General features: G+C 44.5%; 1 protein-coding gene across 1 annotated transcript in view; it reads right to left on the bottom strand.

The window, feature by feature from the left end:
• WDR47 (WD repeat domain 47) overlaps nucleotides 1–2,334 on the bottom strand; it is a 69,767-nt gene extending 67,433 nt beyond the window's left edge. The window contains exon 1 of the mRNA XM_019528367.1: nucleotides 2,147–2,334. Coding sequence (XP_019383912.1) covers nucleotides 2,147–2,304 — 158 coding nt within the window. The 5' untranslated portion in view covers nucleotides 2,305–2,334. The remainder of the gene's footprint in view (nucleotides 1–2,146) is intronic.
• Between the last annotated feature and the right edge of the window lie 9,721 nt (nucleotides 2,335–12,055).

The following is a 12,055-nucleotide window of genomic DNA, read 5'->3' as shown; positions in this document are numbered from 1 at the left end:
GATGACTCCAAGATCCTTTTCCGCCTCTGTGCTGACAAGAGGGGCGTTCCCCAACCTGTAAGTATGGTGCCGGTTGTTCCTCCCCAGGTGCATCACTTTGCACTTGTCTGTGTTGAATCCCATCCTATTCTCATCCGCCCACCCTTGTAACTTGTCTAGGTCCGATTGTAGCCTATTGCTTCCTTCTAGTGTGCCCACATCCCCCCACATCTTCACCACTTGCATACACCTCTTAACTTCTCAAAGTTAAGAGGTGTATGCAAGTGGTGAAGATCTTGTAGTACTACAAACGGTATGTCCAACATGGATAACACTTAGTCAGACAGTAGAAAGTTATTGTTAAATTCATCTTTTATCAGGACAGCAGAAACCCTAATCTTACTGTCATAAACGGAGTCCATTGTGGTTCAGTGGTAGAATCCTTGTCTACAATACAGGAGACCTGGGTTTGATTCCCAGACACTTACACAACTACAGCCATGGAGACGCCAAACATCTGGACTCAGTATGGTCTTTGGATTCTGTCTTAGTAGCCTAAAGGGAGGATGGAAAGTCTGGGTAGCCTCCACTCCTCCAAAAAGATTCCTGCTCAGGCTTATGCATCGATGGTCTGGTGTGGCCCTCACGCATACACCATGATCCAGGAGGATCAACAGTTGCCACTTTCATAAATGTAAAAGACCATGTTAAAACTTGTAGACAGCCCAGAGGAAGCTACTACAGTAAGATGGAGGCTGGAGTATCTATTCAGCTACAGTTTAATAGATATTTTTGTCTGTCAAAGATAATTAATTAGTTGGTAACCTCGTCTGTCACTCCTTGCCCTCCCCCAAAAAGGCCTTCCTCATCACTAAAGAAATCTCTTAACTCCATTCATTGTAAAGTACTATCACCTAAACGAATACATCAAATCATCCTTCCCTTTTCAGAATATTACTGACTGACTGTCAGCTACACTCAGGCAACCAAGCCTTGTCTTGATGAGCAGAGTCCACTTCCATAGTTTGATATTAGTGGAAATCTCAGCAACTTTTGGAAACCACCTTATGGAAAACCTTAAGTTTTTTAGAAACCACTTCACTTTACAGACCATGACTACACAGTACAAAGTAGAGCCATGTAGAGATACTCACACTTCAGTATTGCAAGCGGTATAGCTATGGCAGCATGACATTGTACCCACACTAATTAACTACTAATTCCACAGTCTGCGTGGCACGGCATCAGCATTGCCAAACAGAGAAAAAAAAAAAAAATATACTGACGATCTATAAAACTACTTACTGACAACCAATTCATCCCCATGCCCTGTTGCTCCCAACCACATCCCTCATTATGCTGCCCTCACCCCAGCCCACCACTGAACTTTACCTTCTCCAGCCCCACTCTCCCTGTCCTGCCATGGATCCCCCACACACCACCTCTCCCCCTTCCCAACCCTACAGCTTCACCCTGCGCCCTGTCCCTTCTGTGCCTCAAACTGCCTGCAGTTGTGCGGCCCTGCCTACTTTAGAGGTGAGCAGCTGACTATATACAGTGGCAACATATGCAGGGGGACAGGTGGGAGGAAGCTACGCAGGCTCCCATGGGCCATAAAGCCCCAATGGAGCTCCCTGCAAGGTCCCAAGCTGTACTCTCACTTAGAAACCAGGTGGCACTGCTCTGCTCTGCCTGTCCATCAGTGCTTCATCCGGCTTCACCCCAATGACAGTTCTTCAACCAAGCTTGCTGGGATTTTTCCCCCTTTTTAAATTTTAACCATATACCTCAATTTCTTTTATGGACTTTACACGCAAGCATTTCTAGTCTTTTTTTGGATGGTCTATAAGTTTATGGACAGTAGGCAACCCTGCACTGCATTGTACAGATATATTTATATTTACCAGATCATTATCTGAATTAAATATTTTGACATTTTTCATAACTGCAGCAGCTTATTTAAGAACTCCACTGATATCCCAATGCTTAAATGCCATACATATGAACATTACAGTGGAAAATTAATACTTAAGAGATGAAAAAATTATGGCAAAGATGACTAAAAGTTTACATGCCAGTCAACTGTCATTTGTTTGGGCTAGTAAGTATATGACCAGTCATACAAACCGTTAAAGTTATATTTTACCAATGACATACAAACTCCTACCTCAGAAAAAGCATATCATCTGAGAACAGGCCATTAATGACTCCACTTTCTTTCTCAAGGGCCAGCATGCTGATATGAAGTTTTCTTGAGTTCAAGAAATCCAAGATTAGTTTAATTATTTCAGCCTCCTTTACATTAACTGTTTCTTCAGCCGTCATGATGGTAGCCTAGAGAAAAAGAAAACAAATTCAGCCAAATAATACAGGCAATGCTTTTTTTTAAGTCTTGTGAACAAGTATTATCAATTAGAGTGTTAATATTTTTTTTTCTTGAAAGTATAGAATATTGTAGTGAGCTTCCCATGCTTACTTTGTAAGGGCAACAGTTTCCATTGCTATTTTTATGGGGAAATATCATTGTGAAAATGTGATTCACCATGTTTTATAGTTTTCCCTCTGAGACAGTGTCAATACCCTAACATATAAATATATATGAACCTTTTTCCCAGGACAGTGAGAAGTGGTACCCTGTTCAGAAACCTGCAGTTTCCTAGTTCTCTGGCTCAATCCTACAAACTACTAAGTGCCCTTTGTATAAGGTAATGTTGAAGATAAACAGTACTTTGGAAAAATAATCTGTCTTTAGAACTACAAGTCCCAAACTGAAGTCCTCTGATTATTTGCTGATGGTTTCTAGAAGGCCTGAAGTTAAGGAAGAACGGTCTCTTCAGGAGCTCTTCGAAGAGCCAGCAGACCTGTAAAAACAGCTGGCAATAAAGAGTAGATACAGAAGCTAGTATCAAGAATGAAAACCATCAGTAGGAAGAAACAGTCAAGGAAACATGGAGAAAGAGAACTGGGTAGTTATCCTGTTTATGGAAGAACTGGATATCCAGAACTACAAACAAGAGGGGGAAAACCAGGACACGCAGACAGGGGAGAACCTATCTACAGAAGGGAAGGTTGTCTCTGTTTGTGTCTGGAATGAAGAGGAAAACAAAACAAAATCAAAAAAGACAAAAAAACAAAACATGTATTAGATGCAGCTAAAAAACTAAATAAAGCAAATCTCCTATTACTATTTTTTCATATAAGTAGTTACAATTGTGATGGTAAAGTGGGAAATGAGGTGGCGTGTAAGACCAACTTAAAATGCAATGATTGCTTAAGAGGGCCTCCATTAGGAAAAAAAAAAGTTTGCTTCCTTCCAATTTGAAAAAAACCCCTCAAAACAACCAACCACTGAAATAGTGGCAAGCTACACAATAAAGCTTAAAATAATCCAAATAAATTATTCACCAAACAAACTAAAAAAGTAAAGGAACAAAACTCTCATCTCGCCTAGTAAATATACATAAAAGTGTATTGCAGAATCCTAATGGATACAAAAACTTAAGTATTCATTTTTATTGTTCTATGACAACCAACCCCCCGCCCGCAAAACATTTCACATATTTTTCCTCTAGCAACATGCCAGCTTTTTAAACTGAATCTCTGCCAGAACATTTGACTAGAAAAGTATTCTGTTAGAGCAGCCTCATTTGTAATGGAGTGGCAAAAACATGGTTGTGCCAGCTAGAATAGGCTGCCTTCTGTTTGAAACATGACTGTTTTTAATTCGCATTTTAGTCACACAAGGCTCCGGCCATTAAATACTTGCGGCTCTCATGACAGGCACACCCATTAGCCTGCCCTACACTTCTCACTAGTAAATTTCAATAGAAAAAAAAATTAAGAACTTACAACAGATCTTATTTGCAGAAAAGAAAACATAAGAGCTACACAGCTCTGTGCATGTTGCAACAAACTGCTGACCAGTGACATATCTGTTCCTCCCTGCTGCTGACCTTTCTTTCATCATTATTGTTTTAATTCTTTCTGTAACTGGGGAAGGGTTTTTAGTCCTAAGTGATAAATCAAATCACAGCTTTTTAGGTGGAAAGGAGGAAGTAGCCACAAAATTATACAGATCCTTAATTCTCAACCCAAACTACTGCATTCCCCATGTTTTATAATGGGATGGCTTTTATAAACTTTAAAACTTTTATAAAATACAAGCCTTCAAAAACCAAGGTGAGGTTCTTCAGTCCAGTACTACTAATATATTTCATGCCAAATAAAACCCTCAGCTACAAGGGAACATTCAGCCTTGTCTTTTGTTTTGATTGGATGGCACAACACAGCAAATGTGAGCGAGTAAAGTCTCGACATTCCTTTCAAGATTGTATTAGAATTAAATATTTACACACCCTATTCATGTAGAAACAAACATGACATGCAATACCTTGCATGAGAGTGCAATTATATTAAGAGATTTAATAGCTTGGAAACTAAAGTAGTAATTAGCACATAAGGCAACCACCAGGTCTGCATGCCAAGAACAGCCTAGCTCCTGCAACATAAAAGCTGGATAACTCTATGACACTGCATCATCAAGAATATTACTTTCAGCCAGAATTACTAGATATTTGAGTGAAGGCGTCAACTTCTACAGCCATCCAATTTTTGTAAACTGGAACTATAAATAATTTGTGTTCTAGGTCTATAACTTCAGGAGAGCACTAAGTCCTATTTTAAAGAAGGGTTATAAGTCTCCTTTCACAAACCTAGTTATGCTAACAATAACAAAAAAAAAAAAATCACTACATCATCATAAATTAAGTTCTAACATGAAAAATTCAGAGACTTTTATGGTATAAAGAAAAAGAAATGAAACAATAACAAAACTACAAAAGGATTTTTTGGGGTTGAAGTAATCCTAGACAGCACAACAAAACTTCACTGGATTGGTAAGTGTTTAACACCAAAATGTTTTTATAAACTAAAAACAAATCCCAGTTGTAAACCTGCAGAGCACCTTACTATATTTACTTGCATCCCACATGCACCTTTCCACTCTAGAAAAATCTTTTCTTCTTCATTGTCTCAAAACAACGTGCATGTTATCTTTTGGGAGGCGGGGGGAGGGGAGGGGATGCAAGGAAATATGGTACTTTGATCAGTGTTAAATAAAAGGTCTGACTAAGCTTCAGCACAACTGAAGGGAATATTATCACTAACTTGGGGGGACAGGAGGCAGGGAATGAATTAGACTCCAAAGACCAGGTGGTTTGCCAGTGTCTTTGCCAACTCTCAACACGGATTATTCTAAACTACAAGGAGAACGGATGGAAAAAAAAAATGCAATAAAAGGCACATAACACCAGAGGCAAATCTAGGATTTCTTAAAGGAGGATTCAACATATGGCCCCTTGGGCCATGGGAGGATGGGGGAAAGGACTGGCTGGAACCCCCAGGCTCGTGGGGGACACCAAGGAGCCAGGAAGGCATCCGGTGCTTGAAAGGGGGGGCACGCATGTCACCACCACCACCGTCTGGGTCAGCTGGGAATATGGGAGGATCCCCAGAGATGCTCCTGCCCCATCCCAGCTCAGAGGTGCTAGAAGCTGTGCAGGGAGCCAGGCTCAGCTAGGGACAAGGGTAGCAGTGCCTAGGATCCTCCTTCAGCCCAAAGGACTCCCCCACCAGCAGGGAGCAGGTACTGGAAGAAAGAACCTGGTTGCTGCTGGTTGCTGCAGGCATGGGAGGGGGGCGCAGAACTGGACACTCCAGAGGGCTCTCCTCCCCCACCCTACTCCAGCTACGAGCTGAAGCTATTATCTAGGGCTATGCAAAGCTTCAGTCTCCAATTAAATTTGAAGGAGATCTGGCCCGATTCGGCGGCCAAATCTCTGAATCCAAATCAAATCAGGAAACCTATTAAAAGGTTCAAATTGAATCTGAAGCCTCTGAATTGATTCAGAAAAGATTCCGAGAGATTCAGGTCGGCCGGGGAGAGGCAGGCACAGCTGGGTGGCTGCAGGTTCTCTCATGGCACCTCCAGCTGTGCCTGCTTCTTCCTGGGTGGGGGGAGGTGCAAGAGAAGTTCCCATGGCTGCCCTGGCCAGCCCCATCCCTCGCTTGGCCCCAGCACTTAAAAAAATAAAGAAATAAAAAGAGGCCCACACTCACTGAAGGTAGCAGTGGCTGTGGGGGCTCTGGGGCCATGTGGTAGAGGCCCCATACATACCCCACTCCCCAATCTCTGCCCCCCCACCTGGCCCCAACATCCTGGCAATTAAAAAAAACTAACTAATTAACTAAGTCCCGCTCCCACTGGCTGCAGTAGCAGGGAATGGGGCCTCTGGGCACTCATGGCAGAGCCTCCCTGCACAGCACGGAGCAGTGGGGGGCAGCAAGGATCGGTCCCCTGCCCGCCACCCACGCGGAAGCTGGCCCATGGCATGGGTGCGGTGTGGCTCGGCAGGACAATGCGTGCTGTCTGGGACCTAGGGCAGCTCCACGTGTCAGCCAAAGCCTGGCAGTGCTTGGACCCAGCAGTCCCAGCTCCCGGACAGTGTGTGGTACACTGCCAAGCTACGCTGCACCCACGTCATGAGGCAGCTACCACGCAGGTACCAGGTTGGGGGGGGGTGATCCCCGCTGCCCCCTACTGTGCAGGGTGGCTCTGCCACAAGTGCCCAGAGGCTCCAATCACTGTTCCTGCAGCCAGTGAGTGCAGGGCTCTTTTTTTTTTTTTTTTAAATTGCCGGGATGCTGAGGCCAGGCAGGGCAGTCATTGGGGTCAGGACTGGAGATCAGGGAGCAGGGGCAATGTGGGGAGCTCTGCCACTTGGCCCCAGAGCCCCCACAGCTGCTGCTACTGCTGGTGAGTGTGGGTTCTTGATTCCTGGACTACTGGGGCTGGGCAGGAGGGCCATCAGGGGCAGGGCTGGGCAGGGGGAGGCAATTGGGGAGCAGGGGCTATGCAGGGGACTCTGCCACTGCCCCTGCTACAGCCGGTGAGTGCAGGGCTTTTTTCCAGAGGAACCCCAAACGACCTCCTGCCCTGATCCAGCTGCAGGAACAATGGCAGCCATGTCATACAGATTCCTCCTTCCAGGGCCTACTCTGCCTGGCTATCCCCTCTCAGTGTACCCCACTGGCAAGGAGAAGCGCTGGAACCTATACACAGGCAGGAACAGAAGCAGTGGCAGAGCCCAGTTCCCCACACAGCTGCTCCCTAGAGCCTGCAGCTGGAGCAGCACAGGAAGGGCTCCCAGGCTCCCCTTGTGCCTGCATCAGCTGGGGATAGCAGTAGCAGAGAGGATGGGTTCCTCTCTCCAGCAACTGCTCCCAGCTAGTGGCAATCACAGCAGGGGAGCATCAGACACAGAAATAGGAAATGTGCCTGCTGCCATTGCTGTCCCCACAACATGGCATGCAGTTGCAGCAGACAGCTGGAGCAGTGGTTTTGCTCACTGGATCCGCCCCTGCTTAACAACATCTAGTATATCTTTAATACCTCCCAGAACACAGCTTAATTTTGTTTTTGTTGATACACTACTGGCTGTAAACAACATTTTAAAGGTCTGATATTTACAAAAAGTAGTATAGTTATAATATTTAGGGTCACTGAATTCAGAAGAAGAGTTGACGCATGCAGAAAATTCATGAATTAACATCACTGTGAAAGGACATCTATGCACAGTTCTTTCAATCAGAGGGAATCTACCACTGGATTAGCACTGTACAATAAGCCAGAAATAAATGGAAGACCTAAAGCTTTTCATTTAATTTAAGGTTTTTAAGAATTACAAGAAAGAAGGAGCTCAGATTTATTTTACTCTTATGCATTACTCTGCCAAATTATTGTAAGATGCACTGGAACAAGAATCATAAGTTGTAAGGTGTGCAGTGTAAAAATTCATAAATTTGTCTGTATGATCTTGTGAAATGTGTCTTTCACATTAGTTCTGCTCTGGGCTTTTTATTCAATACCTGAAAAACTCCAGATTAGAGTACTAGCTACACCCTGAACCCACCCCACTGCATCTGTGCATTGACAACACATATGGAAAATAACATCATGCTCTGATCTGATCAAGCACTAACACTCAAGAACGACAAAGGGGCAGCATTCGTTTACGGTTTAATATTAATTTGTATTAGTCTGTATTCCAAGCTTTCAGATGCTTCTTGCCAATCAGTTGTCTGCTCAAACCCTCCCCATCTCCAAGTCTGTTCACCTCTTCACTGTCCACCTTTCTTCTTAAATCACATCAGTTGTCTTGCTCTTTCACTCTCTTTCCCTTCAATATCCCCCTCCCACTTTATTTTTTTTATATCCATTTAGCTTCTCTTCTCCTAACTAAACTCAAGTGAACTGTTGCTCAGGAAAGGTGCAGGTTTCTTCCTTACTGCAGACTAACACAGTTACCTTTCTCTCCTAAAAACTAACACAACCACACTGTCTTTTTAGCTGCGCATTCTCTTTTCCCTACTCTAGACTTGGAGCCTATTTAGATTCATTTTTTTCTTTTCTATGGGACCCTAGAAGTAGGTACTCTGTATTCTACTTCAGTGGTACTTAAAGATTAACAAAAACATTACGAAGAATTCAAGGAAACCTTCCTACTACTCAGTGGTATGATTTGAAGTTAAATACCTGCATAAAGTCCAGGCAGTACATTTTGAGTTACAACATTTCGCACTTACGTTTATAAATTGAGTTACGTTTCGCACTTACGTTTATAAATTGATACCGTTTCAACTTTCTGATGTCAGTTTCAACTTTACAACATACAACGCTTGATCTGATGTGACACTATGCCAGTGAACAAGTTCAAGACTCCAGAAAAACCTGCAGCCAAGACTCCTGAGAAGATTCCAGCCCAGAACCCTTCAAAAAGTCCAACTAAGAGCCCTTCAAAAAGTCTAGCAAAGTCACCTCAAAGAAGTCCTTTCAAATCAATATGATTGCTATTTACAATATAAATACATTAATGTAGCTATATTATGCATCTATAATTGATTGAGTACAAACTTCTTGGTTATTTTTGGTGAAAATAGGGTATTGGGCCTTGGTTCAGGAACCAATCCCCCATTTATAACATTGCTTTCTATTGGACAATCGGTTCCAAATTACAATGTTTCGACTTAAGGCATGGTTTTCAGGAATGAATTGTGTCATAAGTCCAAGAACTGCCTGTAGTTACTTTGTTTTTTTGTTGGTGAGTGCTTGCAGACATTAAAAAAAAAAGAAAGAAATGGAAAAAAAGAAAAAAAGAAATCACACTTTACTTTTAACTTGATGGGTTCTTGTGCCGAGTCCCATGCATGTCCAGAAGAGGCAGCAGGTTACTTCTGCCTGGCTTTGCAGTGTCTGTAAAGATCAGGTGCTTTGATGGGGCTTTTTTGGCACTTTTATCTAATAAGTGATTGAATCAGCTTTAGCTAAAAGTGCCAAAAAGCCCCATCGAAGAGCCTGATCTTTACAGATGCTGCAGAGGTGGGTTGAGGGAACATGCTTCTGCTTCTGGTAAAGTCGCTTTTTCGTTTTTTTTTAACATTTGCAAATGTGACTCCGTGGGTGCTGAACACCCTCTAGTTTTTTTCAGTGGGTGCTTGACCCCCAAAGCACCTACAGAGTTGGCACCTATGGTACTTACAGACTAGGAAACTAATCACTTTTCTTTTTAAGCATGCAAACTTCCATCTATGGCCTTCTATCATAAATTGTACATTTAAAACTCTTTCAAAATTCCTGATGCATATTTATTAGTGACAGATTGCAACACATTTCTGCAGTAAAATGTTAGTGTCCCTGCATTCTGATCAAAGTCTAAAATCCTGGACAAGTCTGTACTATTTATGAGAAACAGTCAGATCTGAAATGGCTATTAGCAAAGAAAGCATATTCTCTTTATCGGTTTGGGTTATTTTTTAAATGGACAATATTCACCCCTCCATCTCAGAAAAGATAATCATACTATATATCTTTTAAGAATATGATTACTCAATTCTCTCTTTCTGTACACAAGAGAGCAAGAAGCCTTCAACAGTTTTTCTCTAAGACATATGCACTGAAAGATGGAAATCAAAAGAAACACTACTGAAGATGCTTTGTCTGCAACTCTTTTGGTATGAACAATTTCCCAGAAAGAAATCTATAAGCAGTAGTCTAGTCAAGAAAGGGACATATATGTTAAAAACAAAGCAAAACAAAGCACCACACCTTTTTGGTGCAAATGCTACACATCTTTATTATTCATTTTAAAGCAGCCTAGTCTCTGACTCTAGAATAATTTCCCTAGGGGTGCAGTTTTACCCATGCAGACTCCACTGCAGAATCAGGGCCCTGATCATTAATTTAGGGTTGTATTTTCATTGTCCTTAGCAAGTCAGTTCTAAGATGAAAGGGAACTTTGAAAGATTACAATCCATGCATCTTTTTTTTTTTTTTTTATTAATTCCCATAAAAATGGGGATATGTAGGATAAAAGACACTGACAAGCACCTAGCCCTGAGAGGAAACATTATTCTATTGTAGCTAATGTGCATGAATACATATTAGGACTTCAACAGAAGAGACAACCTTTCCACCAGCTAAGGACAGAAGAACTGTCATTTACTGGGTGAGACCATAGGTCCATCTTGCCCAATATCCTGTGTCACACAGTGGCAGAGGGTGGATGCTTAAAGGGACGGTGAACTGAATAAAAAGGGCTTTTTTTCACCCGCCCCCCATTTCACTCCCATTCCCACCTCCCGCATTTCAGGTCTAGGATGGTTACAACACATCACATTATATCTATATCCCTGCAGTCTATGGTTCAACCCTTAGGCAGAGAATCCAGAGGCAAAGCAGGCAGCCTGCAGCTTGAGAGCCAGCCAGCCTGTTAGCCTTTCCTTTTGGCTATATTTTACAGCTGACAGGTGACCTCAGCAGATGCCCGCTGCTTACAAAAGCTTATGTTAGGCATCCCTGACTCAATTGGTCTATAACAGTGGTTCTGAACCTCTTTTGTACCAGGACCCGTTTGGAAACATCCATGGCCAGTCCCAACACATTAAATAGTTTAAGTAGAAAGCAGCCCTCTGACCCTGCTGCTGCCCCTCACACCCAACCTGCTGCCCCCAGCCCCCAGGCCCAGCCCCGCACTATATGGCATAGGGGGGACCATGTGCCCTCACCCAGATTTGTGCACTCATAGAGGGCACAAAGCTGCAACCTTGCTGGACCGGCACAGACAGAAGCCACCGCTACAGCCCAGCCAGTGGAACTTGGCATAAGAGGGCAGAGTGGGGCAGCAAGATTCATTGCTGCTGCTGGAACCCCTGTCCCAGCTGCGCCACCAGCAGCGCTTGGAGTAAAGGAGTAATGGACAGGGATGGGAGCTGCCTTCACCTTTTCCTGCTGCCAGCTGCTCATGTGCTGGGCCGTGGCTTTACCTTGCCACCATGTCCCAGCCACGGCAGCCACGGCTGTACCCAGTCATCAGGCTACAGCCCTACCCCAGAGGGGTTGGGGGGGGGGGCGGGGAGGGCAGGCCTGTGCCTCCCACCCCCCGACACATTGTCTATGCCTCACAGACTTACCTGCAGGGAGCTGCCTTCCACACTGCCTGGCTGCCATATCCACGCGTGCACACGCGCTTGCCCGTGGCACCCCCTCCCACCCCCCTCAGCCCCAAGCAGCTCCTTGTGGGCTGGACCTCTGCCAGGGGAAATCCGCGTTTTTCTCCTTCAAAAGGAGAATCCATTTTTAAACTGCGCCAGTCCATTTTTGTTTTAAAGTCTGTTCCCAACCCTTCCGTATATTCTTGCCGCCTGCTTTTGGGTCGTGCCCCATGGGCTGAGAAACACCAGGCTAGAAGGTGCCAACCTCTGCCGGGCCGACGACGACTCCCTGCTCCTGTCCAGCCGCGCTGTCAGCGATGTCTGTGACAAGCTTTGTGTGCACGACGATATATGCGGGGGGGAGGGGGGGGCGGAGGCTGAACCCACGGAGCGCGCGGTCGCCAAGAACCCGCAGGAAATGGTGAGAGCCGCCCCGGTGTCAGCCACCGCCCCGGGCCGCCGGGGGACCCCCCCCGCCGGGGAGGCAGGTCTCCCCGCCGCCGCGCGTGGGAGCCCCTGAGGAGAACGA

The sequence above is a fragment of the Gavialis gangeticus genome, unplaced genomic scaffold (genome assembly GCF_001723915.1).
Source record: "Gavialis gangeticus isolate Ggan-Ray unplaced genomic scaffold, GavGan_comp1, whole genome shotgun sequence".
NCBI lineage: Eukaryota > Metazoa > Chordata > Crocodylia > Gavialidae > Gavialis > Gavialis gangeticus.
This window is presented reverse-complemented; position numbering and strand designations above follow the sequence as displayed.